General features: G+C 44.1%; 1 protein-coding gene across 7 annotated transcripts in view; it reads left to right on the top strand.

The window, feature by feature from the left end:
- Positions 1 to 453: 453 nt before the first annotated feature.
- LOC115587666 (mitogen-activated protein kinase kinase kinase kinase 4-like) overlaps positions 454 to 19,820 on the top strand; it is a 104,406-nt gene continuing 85,039 nt past the window's right edge. For 5 of the 7 annotated variants that reach the window (XM_030427594.1, XM_030427597.1, XM_030427596.1 and 2 more), the window contains exons 1-2: positions 455 to 785; positions 1,050 to 1,115. In XM_030427594.1, coding sequence (XP_030283454.1) covers positions 729 to 785; positions 1,050 to 1,115 — 123 coding nt within the window. In that variant the 5' untranslated portion in view covers positions 455 to 728. Of the gene's footprint in view, positions 786 to 1,049; positions 1,116 to 19,820 lie in introns of all 7 variants that reach the window. The other 2 variants (XM_030427592.1, XM_030427598.1) reach the window with 2 other exon arrangements.

Raw genomic sequence — 19,820 nt, 5'->3', positions numbered from 1 at the left:
TGTAGCCGCTGTCTTCCCCCACCCTCCCTCTTCTTTCTCCCGTCTCGTATCACCTCGGCTCGGCTTTGACGTAAACGTAAGACCAGGGTGGACACACTGAATTCCACGGCGCAAAGTGATGATGTGTTATCCACACCCGGTGGTGGCACGTAAATAGGTAAGGAATTTGGGATGCGGTCTATTGAGGATGTTTTATTACTGATAGATAGATAGATAGATAGATAGATAGATAGATATACTAAGGGGTGTTCCATTTCCAGTTCCCTCCTCAGCTCTGAGGGGGACGTCACATTCTGCTCAGGGCCTCAAAAAGTCTAGGGCTGTCCCTGTGAGAGAGAGAAGGGGCGGGGAATCAAGAGAGAGAAGGAGAGAGAGACATACACACAGACAGGGAGAGAGAGAGCGAGCGAGAGATAGAGGGGGGGAGAGCGAGAGAGAGAGAGAGAGAGAGAGAGAGAGAGGGGGGGGGAGAGAGAGAGAGAGAGAGAGAGCGAGTGAGCGAGCGAGTGCTAACGCGAGGCAGGGCTCGGTCAGTCAGTCGGTCGGTATGTAGCAGCAGCGGAGCCTCTGCTCGGGATTACAAAGAGGGAAAAACGCGCCTTGGATAGCAAATAACACCAGCGGGATTTTGAAAAAACACACCCGAGGATGAGACACACACCGTCCGCCTGAAGGAGACTCGAAAACACGCCGTTACTCTGCTCATTTCTCACCGTTTTTTTGCGAAAATGGCGAACGACTCTCCGGCCAAAAGTCTGGTGGACATAGACCTGGCATCCCTGAGGGTGAGTGTGTTTCTCACAGGCACGTCCACACTGCATTTAATGTGTTCACATGCAGAGATGAGAGCGGGAGCGTGTTGCGAGCGGCGCCGCGGTTGACACAGCCCTGCGGCGGCTTGCCTTTTGTCTAGTACCCGCTGGCATGGGAGGCCAGCAAACCGGGCGCAGGCGGCTCGTACATCGAGCGAACCCGATGGTAAATACCACAGAGAATCAATCACACCCAGCCCTCATGTGTGTTTGTTTCATGTGCTCTGTCAACAACAGGATCCTGCTGGGATTTTCGAGTTGGTGGAAGTGGTCGGAAATGGCACCTATGGACAAGTCTACAAGGTTGGTGTGGTCCTCCATCTCTCTCTCTCTGAGTGTATGTGTGTGTGTGTGTGTGTGTGTGTGTGTTAAAGCCTCAGCCGACTGAAGTGACGGGCGGAAACTGGAGCACAAACATGCATTTATGTATTTTCCCCTCTCACGGTCTCAGGAACACGTTTGTTCTCACACGTCCCCTCCCTCCTTCACTGGGGACCGGTGCGGTCTGGACTGGATTATCTCTCGGATAGCGGTTTGGCCGCTCGCCGCTCCACATCCAGTCATTGGATGTATTTTAGCGATGCAAACATCATCCCTGTACACCTATTTTGGTCCCAAGGAGGTCCCTCTGCCCCTCCCTCCCTCCTCCTCCTCCTCCTCCTCCTCTCATCCACACCCCAGTAAAATATCCCTTGCAGGCTGCACGCTTTGCATTGCACTGATCGGTCCAACCCCATCCGTGCATGACAGTCTTCACCACGCTGACCGACTTGTGCGCCATTGAGTGGGCGGTGTTTCATTGCGCATTTGTGCACACCATTGCCCAGCAGGCCTCTTGCTGGAGTGGCTCTGCGCTGCATTAATGTGGATAGGCCTGCTCATCCCATCACACACACACACACACACACACACACACACACACACAGTGGAAAAGGCATGTGATGGAGGCCTGGTGCTCCTGCAGCCCTGATCTGCACCTCTGCTGGGAAGAGCAGCGATGTCCTCCTGCCTGGTAGAAGTGAGAGGAGGAGGAGGAGGAGAGAGGAGGACTGGGTTGGAGCTGATGGATCTGCTCGGGCCTCTGCTGAGCTGCAGTAATCACATGCAGCTCCTACTTGTGGGGAAGAGTGTGTACGGGTGTTGTACGTGGCTGATCGAAACCATGTCGCTGACTTTGTTTGTGTACTTCACCCGAGCAAAGAGCTCTGCTGTCTGCAGCGGGGAAATGGTTTGTTTGGAATTATGTCATATTAACGTCACGCGAGACAGAAGGCAGTTATAGGTAATACTCCCATGGCTATGACTCCTGAGTGCTCACGCTACAGGATAACCCTACATCTGTGTGCTGCAAGCTGTGTCAAAGCTCTGCCCAGCTGTTAATGACTCCCATTTGCTTGCGGCCGATGGGAAAAGAGCCGTGTGCTTCTCTTTTCTTCTTTGTTGCATTGCAGCAAAGTGGTTAGACAGTTCCAGAGCCTCCTGGAGCGAATCCAAGTGAAACTCAGTGAGCGTTGATCACCTTGAGTTTGTGGTGCAAAAGTCGAGCAACTCAACATGCTGCTGGCTACAGATACCGCAAGCTTAATTTAACATTATTTGACAACATTGTATATGTCCAAAGGAGTCGTACCCACCACTCGGATGTTGATAATGGCTGTATGTTAAACAGCTAAATGTGCCATCTTCCAGATGGCATTGAAGGCTGCTGTGGTGTAGCAGAGCCGCACATAATCCTGACACTCCATGAGGAGGATACACACCTGGAGACAAGTCGATAATCTGAACCTTGGAATGTGTTGACTCTACCGTCATTTCGTAGCCTTCTTTATGGCCCACAATCCTGATAAAAAGAATGACAGGCACAGTATAACATTGACAGCCCTTTATTCTGATAACAATCGGACAGCGAACTGAGCAGAGGCAAACAGCATTAGACACAGCTGTTTCAGTGAAAACAATACAACACAGGCTCTCATAGTTGGGTATATGATGTTTAAACTAATGATCCCGCATGGACGCTTTATCAAAACACATTCCTGCATACAAATGCTTAAACTTGCATTTCACTGTGATGTTTTTCCTGTTCCTTTTTCACCTAAGAATATTTCAAACTGTTGGCATATTTCCACGAAGTTAAAGCTGTCCTGTCTGCCGTCTCACTACATTGAATTAGCTAGCAACACATATGCACTGACACAACTGTAGGTTTTCCTCCCGCTGGCACGCAGCCACCTGCTGCAATGACATTTCATCCTTAATCCATAATGGATACAGACTGTGGATATAGACATGGTTCTAAATCAAGTGTAAACCCACCAGGATTGGCGTCACCACACTGTGGTAGAGACTTATCTATCATGAGGTAGCCTGAACCTAAAACACACTCTACTTTATCGTCTATTATGCTATAAAGGGATCACAAATTACAAAATGAATGTCATGCAGTGTTGAAGAAGACGTGAAACTAGCGTTTGAGATTAGGAACTGAGGTAAGAAATCAAGCCAAGAGTTGGCTTATTTTCTCATAAACTGCATTTTGCAACCAGTGGACTTCCCCCTGCTGGTCTTCAGAAAGAATGCATGTGATCCCTCACAGACTAAAGCAGGTCAGATGCACAAAGTATAATTGAGCTCTTTCTACTTCTTGTTTGGCATAATGTTATACTGCTCTACAGTTTAGAAGCTGATGCCCATGAACGTCACACAAGTTACTAACATACAGTACGGCGGCTCCAGGAAATCATGAAGTATAAATGAGGAGCCATTTTGGGAGTCTGAGGAAGCGCAGCTGAAAGCGATGTTACTCACCTGAACCGCTGCAACAAAATGAGGTCACAAGATGTTGATAGTGAATCATCGCTGTTTGGACGTCACTCGGCAGAGAGCCATTCAGTCCGTTTGTCCCGAGATGATCAGAGGTCGTCAGCGTGATGAATATCCAGTATCTGAGCAGGAACAGTAAGGGGTCCACAGAGCAATCTCAAGGCCTCCCGTGTCTCCAGCTCCGCCTCTGAGGATTACACCGGTGATCAGCAGCCTTCAACCGTTCCACTCCTCAGACGTGCGTCACTACGAATCAGATAATGTGGTCGTGGACACCGAGGACCGCCCTGGGGCGCACCCCGCCGTTACCTCCGCAGTGGGAAGCAATGAAACGTGACGATTCCTCACAATTAAGCACAGTGACGGCCGTACGGGTGCGTTGGGTCGTGTTTTTTTCCGTGCTGGTAGAAAACAGTTCCACCGTATCACATCTCGATTTGCTTTTGTTTGTTTTATTTGTGTTTTCGTGCGGCCTGGGGGGTGGGGGGTGGCGGCTGAGGTAAACGTTTCATTAAGGCAGGCGACAAGTGGTTGTGGATGTGCTCAGATGCACTGGAACACAAATTAACCTCGACATTTTGAGTTTAGTTCCTCAGGATCCAGTGAATCATAACCACGTGTGCCATGCGAGTTTGAGTTAGGATGACCCTTTTCTCTTTTTTTGTTTGCCTCGCGAACGACTGACCCATGGGTGTGTGTGTGTGTGTTTTTGAGTCTGCCCACGTGCACTTGAGCGTCAACACTTTGTGATTGGCTGGGCTTCCCAGGCTAGCGAATGGCTGCACGGTGTGACTGACTGAGGCTTGTTGCAGCTGTGTGCACCGACAACAGCTGTTGGGATGGAAAAATAAAATGGGAGAGGGGTGGGAGGCGGAAAGAGAAGTAGAGAGACAGAAAAAGGGAGAGGAGGACTCTATAATCACCAAAGTCATCCATCCTCAATGCCATTTCCTTGATCCTCGAGCGGTGACCAGCCTCAAGTTGATTGGCTGAATTTTCCACCTATTAAAAGTCAGTTAGGAAAGGTTTTGTCGACAATGCAGAAACGAGCGGTTAATTGGGGACAGTCATCTCGAACAAAACATCAGCAATCAACAACAAAACCACGAATGCCAAAAGTCAAACACAGCGATAAGGTAATCTGAACTTCTCTCACAAAAAGTCAGAGGTCACAGAGGTTCCATTAAACAGTGGGAGGTAAGAGGACAAATTAGATGAGAGCGAATTCAAAGAGGCACTAGGAATTTTTTAAACTCTGGGGTAAGACCACACTCAGCATGTGGGGCTGGGAATCCCCCTCTCTGAGGAAATGGTTTAACCCATTTATGACTTGCAGACTTTTAGAGTTTTAGCCTCACTCAGCTGCTCTCCTTCAAACCACAGCTGTAACTGTTTCAGTGTATAAAATGTCCAAGATGAGCGAGCAGATCAAACATGGGGGGGCATTTTTTTAATTTATTTTTTATAGCAAAGCTGCAGTTTGTTACCTCACTCGGTGTGGCTGTCGGCAGAGAGCGAGTAGATGTTTGTGAGGAAGTAGTGAAACGGCGGAAGTCATCAGTGCACTCGGTGGCTTTGCTGTGATGGGCAGATTAGAAAACCACAGTCCTTTTCCTGCCACTCTTTCACGGATCCTCATGAAATGTCTCTGAGACGCTGAGTCAGTCCTGCTGGGATTCAGACATACACTGAGGAGAGTTGTATTGTTCAGATACTTTGTTTGGATGTTTTGAACTGTTGACATTAATTTGATTTTTGTCATTCCCAAGAATATAAACTACCACTTAAGAAGTGCTCTGTTGAACTTCACTGTTGTGCATGGAGGCGGTTGTTGGCTTATGTCCTTGGACTCCATTTCCAAAGCATGAGCTACTGTCGCTCTCTGTTAGGGGAGGGAGAGAAGATTGAAATTGCACTGCAGGTGATTTTAGAAATTTTCCGTAACTGATTAAAAAAAAACCCCAAAGCTGTTCAGTATACGGATGTGAATCTTTGGCAGTCTCACGATTTGATTCAGCTTTGATTCTTAGGTGTCCAACACGATTCAGAATCTATTTTCAGTTCAAAAAGATTCTCGATTCAAAACTGATTATTGATGGGACACTATGCCTTTTTCTCCAGTTTATTGTGTGAACCATTAATTGGTCTTAATTTGCTGATATAAATTATGAAACGCAACCTGAAACTAAAATAAACGATCTGCAACCTTCTCACTTTTCACTGTTCGCTCCAGGGGGTCCATCGTTGTGCAAGACGCTGAGCAGAAGCAGAGTTTTTGAGCTCGGTTTTTGGTGTTGTTTATAGTATTATCAAGAGCCTATGTGACTTGTGCCTGAAAAATATGGATATGAAAGGTTAGGTTAGGTTAGGTTTAGGTTAGATTTCCTCCCAGCTCCCCAGCCCGGGCGGTGCTGCTCGTCAGCTTGCTACAGTAACTTACAGGTTTATCATTCACTGAGTGAAAGTTGCACCATTAATTTAGTAAATTAAAATGTCAAAAATAGACCAACATTTTGGCTCCAACAAACCATCTGGCGATTGGTTGAGCTATCGCTGATAGACAATATATTCGTCCAATCAACCAGCCCTACCACAGAGTTTGTTTAACGTGTTGAATGCCGCTGTGTGTTTGTCAACTTGTTAGCAGTTGTCAGCTGGTGTTGTTTGTTACCGCTGACCGCTGCTCCGCTAATGTTGGGTTGTAATGGCTTAAGAGGTCGTCACAGACATGTGTCCTGCTTAATGTTTTGTACCGGCTTCAGGCAGTTAGCAATTGTATTATTTATAGGGTTTTCAGCTCATGATTATTTTTTGCATTATTGATTATTAAAGCAATGTAGACATCAAGGCAGTCTCGACAAAATGCTCCGACTTACAGTCTGCCACCCAAAGGTGCCCAATTTACAGTCATAAACACAGAAAATGTTTATGCTTGAGAAGCTGGCAACCGGACGGCGGTGATATGAATACAGATGAGGCGGATAAAAAAACATTCTTCAGAGCAGTTTCACTTCCTCGACTCCTCTTCATCCTGGCTTTGTAACAGGAAAGACGCTCGTTCTGTTTTCTGTTGCTGATAAAGTGAAGCTGGGTGTGGCTCCCCACCATCAGCAGGGCAGAGCACCATCACTGAAGTGTACACACTGCTGGTGATGTGTCAGTACTTTATAGATGTGTTCATGTGCAGGTTAACAGTCCACAAATCTGGTTTATAAGAAAAAAGTACTTGATATTTAGTAGTACTGGCGGTAACAAATTGATAAAGCCTTTATTTAATTTAAAGCAGTAATGTTTCCTGTTTCTGTTCTACTGTGGATCACTCTGGCTTCTGACTGAAAACAGTGACATTTATCCAAAGAATTAGTTCTCTAATTAAGGCCCGCAACTAATGATCATATTATTCAAATAGATTCTCAACTAGCATTTTGAATTTAATGACTAAACTACCGAAACAATTGTGGAAAAACCCCATAAAGATGTTCTAGACTAGAGCCCAAGGCAACCTCTTCAGATTCATCTGGTTTGATCTGACTTGCAGTGCAAACCAAAATAATCAGTCTCAACTGATACAAAAGAGCGAAAGCAGAAAGGCAATGATGCTTTCCATTAACCTTGGGACGCCGAGTTGGGGATGACATCATACCTGAGTTGACCGCGTTCCAGTACAACAAGTCAGAAAACCAGTTCCAGTCTAGATGACTGTTAGCAATGGCGTCTGAAAACAACAGAGTATGTGTTATTCTGTGCATGCAAACACTAAAGCAACATGTGCACAGACAGACGTCTGACGGTACGGTCTGTAAGACTGATTTAATGAGACAAAAGTAAAACAGCAGTGCTAGCAGTACATAAGCTTTCACTGCTGGTGATGTGCAGAGCAGCCATCTTGGATTTTGAGGTTTGGGTTGGTGATGTGCGTCCAACTGTCTGAATTCGAATTCGGCCTTCAGGGGGCGAACTCAGATTTTGACTTCCCAGTCTAAATGGACCGCACCTCAACTTTCTTGGGGAGCGCTGTTGGTATGTGAACAGTTTATTACATGTACTTATGTTTAAAAGCAATCAACCCAAATAAATATCTATCTGGCTTTAACTTAAAAAAAGTCAGTCATCAGACGCATGGTACATACGTCTTAAATGTGTTGTTTTCTGTAGTCCAGTCGTATGGGGAGCTATTTATAGGGCGTCTCCGCTCTATAAAGTGGTGGAACTACAAAGCTGTCAGAAGGAATAGAATCATGCAAAGCTGGCTCACCGACCTTCCGGCCATTCAAACTGGAATGTTAGTCGTGTCTGCGGTGACCTTTCACAGCACAGGAAGTGAAGTACAGCCGCGACCACCAACAACAGCAGCAGCAGCAGCGGCAGTAAAGCTGTGTTTACTCTGGGAACCTTTCTTTACAATCAAAGCGGCTGTTATCTACTGTGACCTTTGCAAACAGAAGAAGTGGAAGCTCTGCCACTGATAGCAGCGACGGGAACTTGACTTTGCCAAGTTTGCCATGGAGAAGTGGTGTTCCCATCCAGGGCTGAACCTAGTCATTGTTTTCAGTGTTGTTGAACAAATAGTGAATCGTCCAACACACCGATGATTTATTTAACCTGTTTAAGTCTTCTCACCATGTTTTAAGAGGTCTAGAAGTTCGTGGCTTCTTAACAACTTTGAGCTTCTAACTGGTTTCTCTGATGGTTCAGGTGTTTACCACGACGCGCGTCAACACAGCGTTGAAGCATAAACGCACAATTATAGATGCGGCACTTATTGCAGAGGTGATCCGAAAGTGTCAGTATATGTATACGTCAGTGATATATTTGATGATGCATTAATGTTATCAAAGCAGATTATAAATAGATGTTTTAATTTACACAGAGGTGACATTCTTGGTACTCTTGTTAATGAGTCTGTTAGCAGTGACCAGCTCTGCCTGCTAGCTACATTAAAGCTAAAAATAAGACACAGAGGCTCAGACAGTATCTGGGTCACGTTCTTTGATGCTCACTGTGTGGACTGATGCAGCCACTGTGCTGCTGCTGCTGGTGATTCTCTGGATACAAACAATAACGTTTCTGTGTGTTGTTTCATATTTACAGGCGTTTTGGACACACTTCCGTCACAGATGCCGTCAATTAATTTGTATTTATCGCTGCCTTTTTTTACACGATTGTCAGAAGAACAAGAGGGACACCTTCAGCTCAGGTGGAGACGGAACATCTAGCAACATCTAGGAACATCTAATCCTAGCTAGATTTGGCTTGTGTTTAACTGCCCTCACTTCACAACTCACATTTTCTCGTGTTTCCCTGAACACGGCGCTGATTTCAGACAGTTATTGCCTATCAAATACAAAAAAAAAGCAAATATTGGTATGAAAAAAGGCATGAAATTCAAAAAATAATTTGTCATAAACTTTTTTTTTTTAAAGAAACATTCTGATTTCAATCTGCAGCCCTAGTTGTCTGTCAAGACATGACGTTACAATAAGCTTGGTTTGTCAGTCCAAAGACACCTGAGAACCTTTTCTGAGAGCCCGAGACTCTTTACAGATAGAAGAAGTCTGTGACAGTGAGCGCTCTATAAACTGACAATCACACCTCGTCTTGATTTCCACCTCGTCCCTGTCATGTGGGTTGACACCTTCTCCCCCCCTGCCGGCCTGCTCTGGGTGCAACACGCCAGCTAATATCACACCTTCTGTGTTTCACTTTTGGCTGCATGCTTCCTGGATATATGTTTTATAAGCCAGCAGGCAGCAGGGTGAGAAGGCTCAGACAGGAGAGGCTGTGACAAAGCTCATGACGCTGCAGCTTCACAGTAAACGTCTCGCTCAGCTGCAGACGCACTGTTTAACACAAGTTTTGTGGACAGAAGAAGAACTCTGTTTCCTTTTCCCTCCTCTACCGGCCCACCCAGCCACTCAGGCCCGGTCCTGAACGGTGGATGAAGATGACAAAGCTCTCCCTTCTCGTCTTCAGCTACTTGGAGCCCATCCTCCATGTGGAATGTGAGGTCGGGCTGCAGGAGAAAGAGGAGAGATGTTGGGATTATGCAGCGGGGGATTTGAAGGGAGGGGACGGGGGATTGAGGGATGGATTCAAGAGGAGAAAAAAGGGCAGCAGAGGATGGTCAGTCGCTACGGAGCATCCCTCCTCCTCCACCCCTGTCACGTGTCTCCGTGGGGGCTTGATGGACGGCAGCCGTAGTGGCTGTAATCCCTCAGCATGAGACAGCACACGCTGAGAGGAGGAGGAGGGAGCCATCAGTATAAAGAGTAGAATATACCAACAATCATACGGCGCTTTACATTATACAAGAAACACTTGTCTTTTTAAAAAATGTAATTGTGACGTTATCCTGTTTTTTTTCAGTGCTGATTAATATATTGATTGTACTCAACCCAAAGATGCTCAGTTTACTGTCACAGAGGAAAAAGCAGATATGCTGGCATTGAGGAAGCTAACATCATTCCTGGCATATTTTTTTTTTCTCATGGAGGTACTCAAACCGAAGAACAATGATCAGAATAGTGGACAACTAATCGAATCATGATTTCAGCTCCACCATCCAGTAGGATTTTGAAAAATACATATAACCTTTAGATGTTGAAGAGTTTATTGGAGCATGTGCTGAAAATCTTTCTGCTGATCTGAAACAATAAGCAAATTTGCATACAAAAAAAAACTGATGATGTAGACGCTTGCTCACTGTAACGCTGTGTAAACGCCTCTCAGGCTCAGCTAAATGCTTAAAATTAAAACGTGAATCCAGGCGGCAGCATCAGCTGTATGTTTGTCCCACTGACTCCACTATAAAAACTCCACATAATTAACGAATTACCCCTTTTTATTCTTTTGGTTTGATGTCTGCCGGCTCCTGTGAGCGCTGTTATGTAATGTGGATGCAGTATGTGTTGATGGGGTGTTGGGTGGAGCGACGGATGCATGCAGACAGTGCAAACAGATGGCGTGTTGTTGTAGCGGCGAGGCAGTGATGCTGAAGAGACAGAGAGGGTATTAACTGTATCTTGCTGGCTGTTGGGTCAGTGGAGCTGGTACATTTTCTCAAATCTGATAATAATCTGGTGTAGGCCTACTTTGTCGCTTATCAGAAAGCCCCTGAATCAGATCATCATTTTGTAGAAACGAGTATCAAATCAATTATCATTTTGTTAATAAAACCTCTTAAGAGCCCACAGACCATTCAGACCACAACATTTAAGAACGAGATCAAGTCAAACTGGCAGGTGTCAATGCATCCTAGCCAGCCATATTTGTGCAGTGATTAAATCATGCATTCGTTCCCTTCCTCTTCTGTGTCTGTTTTTGCTTCCTCATCCTCCCTCTCTTCACATTCTTCTTGTGGGATGGTGGCATGGATGGTACAAATGGCACCTATAAACTGTTCAGCTTCAGCGGTTCTCTGTGGATAAGATTATCTAAATGCCTGAAATGTCATTTGCAAGCTGAGGTTGTGGGGTTTCTTCTCTGCGTGAAGAGGCTCTTGTACGACCAAGAAAGACGAGCGATTTGTAGTTTATTAGGTTCATTACGCTGCTCTTATGGACAGACATCCCTTTGTCTGCTCTGCTGTCCTCAGCTGCAGTCACACTGACGAGTAGACATGCTGACCAGTTAAAAAACTGCAGCCTCACATATAAACTGAAAGTTTATATATACATATAAACTGAAAGTTTATATGACTAATAATGGCTTCAGGTGCTAGAGAAATGTTTATTTGAGGTTAGCTTTGCTTCATATTTCATGACTGGTAAATCAATCATGTTTAGGTATCCCCTGACGAGACACAAGCTCCAAGTACTCGATGTCCAAAACTGGAGTCCAGATGGAGAAGCAGTGTCGGGATCATCCTGCAAAACAGAAACAAACAGATCCAAAAAAAAAAAAAAGAAAAGAATCAAGAAGTTTCTCATTGAATTAAATCATTAGATCAAGTTGATACTGAATAGCTTGAAATGAGCCAAATCCACACCTCTCTGTAACACCCAGTCACATTGGTAGTTGCCCATGTTGTAGGCTCATCATGTCCCTGAAACACAGAGTACAGAAAGACATCTTTCCGTGTTCATGGAAAACCTCATTAAAGATAATGTGATTACAAGTCCACAGCCATGCCAGTAGTGCTGTGAGCCAGTGCTTTGAGCTAAGTGCTAACATTGGTATGCTAAAATGCTCAAAAATTACAATGCTAACAAGTTGATGTGAAGCAGGTATACTGTTTGTACCATGTCAAAAATCCTAGTATAGCATGTTAACATAGTGATACACATCTGAGGCTGATGGGTAGTTTTGCTGGCTTTTGGTCATACACCAGATTATTGCACCAGTTTGTTGAGCTGATGATTAAAAGTCAGGGGATCACCACAGTGAGGGGAAGTTGAATGTGTTCACCAATTCCATGTAATGCTGTCCAATAGTTGTTAAGTTATTTCACTCACACACCACAAATACAAACCTCATGGTGGCGGTAGTGTAGCCAGAGAATCACCAGAGTCATTAGGATGAATCATCAGGCGACCATGAATGCCTGTATGAAATAACATGACAGTCACTTCAGTAGTTGTAGAAATATCCCGACTTAAGTACAGATTGACCAACAGACCAACATTGCTATTCCTAGAGCAGCTAGCAGGGCTAAAAGGACAGAAGAGATTTTCTTTATAGAACTGGTCCATTAAAATCCATATTATCATTAATCATGGCTCTCCTTTAAAGGCAACCAACAGTATATCAACCCAAGTCTAATTAAAGCCATGCTCTGGCTCCTATTGTTAGCATAGCATTTTAGATGTGGTAATAAAAACACGAGTCCTAATGATGATTTTTAATGTGGTTCATTGTCCTCTGGAGGCACATGCACTTTAAACCAGATGGTGATCAGTAGTCTTCCAGCTCAAGCTGCTCACCAAAGTAATAAAGTAGGAACTGCTGGAAGGACCCGTTGAGGGTGCAGGCAGCGTGAGATGTTGTAGCTTCTACAGCTGCTGTACAAGACTTGTATTTTCTTTTGTAAGAATAGAGTAACCCCAACAGAGGCGAGGCCAAAAAAATTATTCTACCTTGATGAGTGGGTCTTTCATTTTCCCCCAGCCTTGGACTTAAGCTCAGCTAAATGATCATGAGTCATGAGAACACTCACTCACTCTTCCAAGGTCAGAGCATCAGTCATGCGTGTCCACTGTTTCTTGATGGGTTTCATGCCTCTCTCTCTCTCTCTCTCTTTCTGCCTGCCCTCCTCCATCTCTTTCTTCCCAGGACTCCACCCTTATTGATTTTCCACAGCACTAGCTAGCATCTTGTACAACGGCCCCTTCATTCGGTTATCTCTGACTTGCTCCTGCCTGATTAAATCCAGTGAAAGCCTCTCTGTTGAGAGCCAAAATGGCCGGCAGCCTGGCACCATGGGCTCTGAGTTGGGTTTTATACGGTCATGTGTACATGTGCACACATGCATGATTTCAAAGCAACCTAGTTTGCTTTTATTTAGGTTAGGTTAATGTCTGTTTATCATGCTGGTGAACATCTTCTCTGACTTCACAAAGGTGTAAGTATCACCTGTAGTTCTGTGTAGCTCATGCTGTGTGTCCTCTCAACATGCTGCCATCAGTGTTGTTAACAGCACCCAAAAGTCATACTGCAGTAGAAGTGAAGAGACCACATTAAAAAATTGCTTTGATAAACGTCACCCACAAGATAGTACTTGATTTAGTGTCCAAAAGTATGACATTAAATTGACTTTAGTATTAAAAGTAAATCATACCTATATTTCCAGGTTACTGTACTATGGGTTGTTATTGGAATCAGCGTTGTTTTAATTGGATTTTTGACAGAATGATTTTAAAACGCACTACTTTGACATTGATGCAGCATGTTTATAAGTAATGTAATTAAACTAAAGTAATTAGAGTAAAAAGGATAACATTAACCTCCAGAATTTAGTGGAGTGGAAGTATAAAGTAGCAAAACATGGAAAACCTCAAGCACAGTAGTTTAGTAACTATCAAAGTTACATTCCAACAGTGCTTGCCAATACAGTCATATACAGTACAGATAATACAGATAATTGGCTCGACTACATTCATTATGTAGTTTGTAAAGTACTGTTTCTTGAGGACTGCCTGTCTTGCTTCCCTTATCCATTCCTTATCCAGTGTTTTCTCAGTATGTATCCAGACTGTAGCTCAGTTTGTCGAGTTCAAACTTTAGGCATGTTTAATCCAACACGGTGTAGCAGGAGATTTACGGCCCTGGGAATAATTTGCAATAGGGCGAGATGATGAGCTCTGGATTACAGATTTGTTTTTTGCGATCTTGTTCGGGGAAGAAATTATTTCTTTTCTAGGATTAGGACAATTTTTTGGCCGGGCCTTCCTCCACAGGATCTGGCTCCGGCTAAAGGCTGGACTTGAAATGGACTAACTGTCCTGCCAGATGAAGGACTAACCCAGAGTCCCTCCTGTTGGCTTATTAAAGCTCCACACACACACACACACACACACACACACACACACACACACACACACACACACACACACACACACACACACACACACACACACACACAAACAAAGACAAGCTAACTCTTTGCGTCTGGTCGGGGCTCTTAATGACAGTTGTTGGCCTGTCTGAGCTTCTGTGGTTTAAACGGGTGGACATGGCGGACTCGTGTGGTGTGTGTGTGTGTGTGTGTGTGTGTGTGTGTGTGTGTGTGTGTGTGTGTGCGTGTGTGTGTGTGTGTGTGTGTGTGTGTGTGTGTGGGGCGGGGAGGGTTACTGTATGGTTGGCCATCTGGAGAGGGGAAACAAAGCTGCTATTGGGTGAGGGGGGGCTGTTTGTCCCTGGTTTAAGCGAGGGAGAAGTTCGCCTCTTATTTCAACATGAAACTTGTCGTCTTTTGGGAACAGAAGTGTGCGTGGTCAGTAACTCTGGGAATCACCTGCACCAGTCATCTGTCTTTGCCTCCAGTTTTCAGTAAAACTGAGAGAAAATATCAGCTTTTCTCAAGATGGTGCAAGATCCTAATAAATCCATCAAGATCAATAACTGGGTGGATTTGTGGTCAAAAGTAGTCCATACAGTTGCAGTGTCATGACTTTTGGATATGACTTAAATGATTAGTTAATTTTCAAAAATGTCAATTACCGTACTTCTCTGTTGATGGACTAATCTGTTAGGTAACTAATTATTTTGGGGCAATGTTGGGTTTCTGTAAAGAGAGTTGTCTAGACCTGCTCTAAGCGAAGTGTCTAACTAAGAACTTCTGTTGCGAATTAGCACCGTCCACATCCCAGAACAAAGTAATCGTGAATACATTGTTGAACTGTGACTGTGAGGTCTGATAAAGGAGTAGAGAGCCTTTCATTAAGACACATCTCCAGGCCACAGTGGGTGTTCATAGAGCTGAACCTGTGGATATCCACTTTGTAGCTGGTGTCTCCCCTTGTTGCTAAGTAGCACTAGAGCCACAGCTTGGACTGGGTACGATGTCAATATGATATTGTCATTGTGATATGAGCGCCGTATATCGTCTCTATCACTATCAATAAGTGTTGTCTTTTCCTGGTTTTTAAAGGCTGCCTTACAGTAAAGTGATGTCCTTTTCTTACCCACTTAGTCATCATTATATCCACAATACTGATGATTATTTATCAAAACTCTCATTGTGTTAATATTGTGTGAAAGCACCAGTAGGCGTCCTACTATATTGTTGGTGTCAATGTCTAGATACTTGGTCAAAGATATTGTAATACCTGATTTTGTCACCCAGTCCTTACATTTATGAAGTGCTTAAGAGGAGATTTCAACAGCTAATTTATTCATCTGATGAATAGTTGACTTTGTCACTGATTCATTATATGGTTTTTAATGTGTCACCATTAGTTAAAAGTGCATGTCGCAATTCATTGCACATAATATTGTCTCGGTTTTGTCTGTCCAGCAGTGCAAATCTATCTGAGTTTGACTCTGAACTTTTTTCATTTATTCTCAACTAGCTGTCCTACGTTTCATTCACTGTGGGCCTCTTTGTCTGAGCTATACCCCTACTCTGTCTCTCTCCCTCACACACACACACACACACACACACACACACACACACACACACACACACACACACACACACTTGTTGCCGTAGCGATGATAAATCCTGTTTTTCTTTCCCGGAGCTCTGTAGCTTCTTTCAGCTCTGCACACAGCGAGGCAGCTGGCTGGGACGACTGACAGCCTCATTAGCTTTTGTTTTCATCTGCTTCAAAACACTGTGAGCCGGTCTGAGCTGTCACCTGACCACAAACCTCGCCGCATGATTGGATCGGAGCGATGAGCCTCAGCCAGCTGACCGGAGCCCAGGGCTCTGATTGGGCCAGAGTTTCTCAAAGCACTTCCTCCTGTAGCCGGGCAGAATCTGTGCAAACTCCCATGAGTACCGAAGGGTTTGAAAACACATATAGGCTGCAGTCAAAGACAGTTACATCTACAACTCTGCAACAGTTAGGCAGCCATTCAGAGGCCGCGTGATTCATTCCTGTCAGTATACCAGGAGCTACAAATAGCAGCTGTAGTTTTTGCTTTACTTGATGTTTACATGGTGGATGTTAAAGGCTCTGATATCAGAGGATGTGCTCTGAGCTGTACAGAGAGACACGGTCCTTCAGCTCAACTGAAAACCTGTAATTAATCCAAAGTAGAGATTGGAGGTTTTCCTCTCACTGTGCTGTCATCTGGAAAAAGCTCCGGATGCGGGCAATGTTGTCGTGACTCTGAGACTGTTTGTGTTACCAGGCAGATACAGAGAATCAAACACACCTTGGATGTTGCTCATGAGGGAAGGGAGAAGCGAGTTTGAGTTGTTAAAGGAACAGTCTGTCATTTTTGGAAATGTCCTTATTTTCCCTCAAAGCCTGAGTCACAGTAGAGGATCAGTATCAGTCTGGTCTCTGTGCGCCCAGCCCAAAGATGGGTCCAGGGTGGTGATGCTCTGCTCACTGACTGTTGGCAGGGGGAGCTGCTAAGATATACCCTCTGTAAGTCAGTTCATCAGCTGATATAGGTTACATCTGCTTTTCTGAATCTGTTCGGCAGCAAATGTGCATGTTTCCCAAACTGTTGAATTGTTCCTTTTTGAATCTGAAACGTGCCCGTTTAATTGACAAAAACCGATCTGTTGGTAGCATCAACTTTGTGTACAAAATAATTTGTTTATTTTAATGAAAAGAACAAACAACTTAAAGCTCCCAGAAATGCTCATATTGTGATGATTCTGGCGGCCCCTGTGGACAAACGCGGTATTGGCACCGTTGCCTGCCGAGGGAAGGGATAACCTAGGTTATATGTCATCCTACAGATGTAACTTGGTAGCAAGGCTAACATAAATGTTTCTTTGTAAGTAATGTGTTCTGAAGTAAAAAAATGAGTGAAAAGTTCCATGTATGTTATGTTTAAGAAAATATATGAAGAGTTAAAAAGGAGGTACTGTACGGTATTGAGTCGGGTCTCAACCATGACTCTCACGTTCCTTGCTCGTGTCCAGCTGTGCCACCTCATTCCTCCTTGTGTCTGTTACTCTCTAACAGATGTATAGAATGCTATAAATACACCCAGAGCGTCTCATTATTCGTACTCCGTCACTGTCTCGTTCTGTTTGCTTGTCTCTTATCTCACTGTTGGACACAAACACACACCTCATCACTCACAGTAGTGACCGATCACACACAGCGCCCCTCTCCTCTGGTGTATTTGTGATCATGGCAGGCACAGTCTGTGCAGAGGCCTGTGTTTTTGTTGTTGTTGTGGGCGTTTGGCTGTTGGATGCTCGCTGCTGTGCCTCGAGCATGTTGACGGCAGCTGGTACACGGTTTAACTGAAGGGTCAGATCTGGCAGTGATGCCCGCCCACTGCTGTGTTTCTACACGACCACCCTCCCTCTCTGTCCGGCCCCTGTTCACCAGGTTACCTTGGGGACTGGTTTTTAAAGTGTTTATTAGTCCTGCATTCTGCTATTAAAAAAAGGAGGGGAGCCGACAAAAGTAGCTGCAGTGTTGCAGCTGCAGAGATGAGATTGGTGCTCTGAGGAGGTGTTGTCATCAGTGGAGATCAGTCGACTGAATGAGGGAAGTCCCAGTCACATTCCTTTACGACCACTTTGATATTCATGTCTTAGTAATTGTTGAGTTTGCTATAAGCTACATTTAGTATCATGTTATTGATAATGCAAATATAATATTTAAGCAATTTGAATATGTTTGACAGCAGTTGTCGAACACGATGAACATTTGGATAGTTTCCTGCGATATTTGGAGATATTTCAATGAAGGTGGAGATTTTAAAAGCATTTCTTTAAAGGATAAGCTCACAGAAAAATGCACTCATTATCTGTTCACCCCGATGCTGATGGAAAATCAGGTGAAGTTTCGTTGTGGAGCTTTACAGCAAAACAGCGTTGCATCATTCTCTTTAACAAGTGAAAAAAACACCAAAAAGAAAACGTAATATTGCTCCATACAGCTCGTCTGGTGGCTTCTGGGGAATTGGATAACACCGGACGAACTGTATGGAGCCATTTAATTTTTTTCCCCCACCTGACTTTCCATCAGCGTCAGGGGGAATAGATAATGACTGAATTTTAAAGTTTTGAAATTTTGAAGTTTTTTCTTTGATATTAGTATAAATACATGACTGCACTTAATTTTGTTGTACTTGTTACAATGACAATAAAGAATTCAATTCAATTCAATAAATAGAGTAATTAGATGTATGCAGTATTGGAGCTTTACAGCATCTAATAGGTGCACAAAACAACCAATTCTTAGTTTTATTAGTTAGAACTAGTAGCTGCCGTCCTTCTGTTTTGTGGACTCTGTGATTTCTGTGTTTTTCAGGACCACCACAGGCAGCTGAAAAACCCAAAGCAAACTATCAAAGAACTGGAATTGGATCATATAACAGTCGCAGACACTGATCCATGGAAAAATGTCCAAATCAGCCTTAATCCGATCCTGCAGATAGGTGCAGGACCTCCCTGCCACTGAAGCTTTGTGATGACACTGTTTTCAAACTAGTAGGCATTCGTCCCTGTAGCCAGCGCTCATAGCGCTTTGGATAATCAGAGAATAGATGACGAATATCTAACGTGTAGACGGCGTGCCATTATTTGCTAAAGTGTAAAACGGCTAACAAATCCTCAGAATATAACATTGCATCAGTACATCGAGTGTGTAGCATGAGGTGAGGCTGCAGTTTAAAAAGAAAAAGAGGGTAAAGACTGCACGAGGATCTGGATGTTCAGTGAACTGTGAAAGGGTCGGCTTCAGCCACTTGGAAACACGCGATCCATAACTAACTCTTTTTCTGTCTTCTTAAACCTGACTGACACACCACTTACCTCGAAGACATGCCCGGACATGTCTGTAGATGTCTTCCCTGCTGCACCTGCATTGCTGGCTCCCATCAAGATTTCCTTTTGGGAAAACTCAAATGAAAATCTTTGATACAGTATCTGTTCATGATGTCCTTGTCTAACATTGGGTCAATATTGTGTATATTGGCTGTTTTAGTTGTCATTCTGTTTCTATACTTAGTCATACATGCCTTTTTGCAACCGCAATAACAGAAGCAGTATAAAGCCTATTTGAACTTGAACTAGAGAGAGAAAGAGACAGAGGGCGACGGGGCAGTGATGTATAAAATGAGTTAATGCAAAGAAATGTGGCTCTACAATGGGAATATAGCCTCTTTAGCTGAATAGGTGTGTGTGTGTGTGTGTGTGTGTGTGTGTGTTCTAGTTTATTCTGCTCAGCGCCCTTTGGAAATAACTTTGACCCTTCCTAGATCTGTGTTGATGGATTGCCTATTTTCCGCAGCTCTGCCCATTTGGGAGTTTCTTTTTTACTGTATTTTTACCTTTTGTTGCTCAGCACTCTGGTCTAAAACCAGTAGAACAATTTTAAAAGTCTCACTGTCTGCAATACAGTTATTGTCAGTCTGATTCACAGAGGAGCATTAAGGACTTTTCTGTCATGATTAGGCAGCTTTGGTCTGTTGAACACAGCAACATGCAGAGTTGCTTGAACACTGAACATAAAGCGATGGTCTATATTATTACCACTGTGAGTCAGCCACTGGCTCTGCCTCTACATGTCGACTCTGGAAATACTTTGACACCAGTTTCCTTTT

The sequence above is a fragment of the Sparus aurata genome, chromosome 9, assembly GCF_900880675.1.
Source record: "Sparus aurata chromosome 9, fSpaAur1.1, whole genome shotgun sequence".
In the NCBI taxonomy this organism is placed as follows: Eukaryota; Metazoa; Chordata; class Actinopteri; order Spariformes; family Sparidae; genus Sparus; species Sparus aurata.
This window is presented reverse-complemented; position numbering and strand designations above follow the sequence as displayed.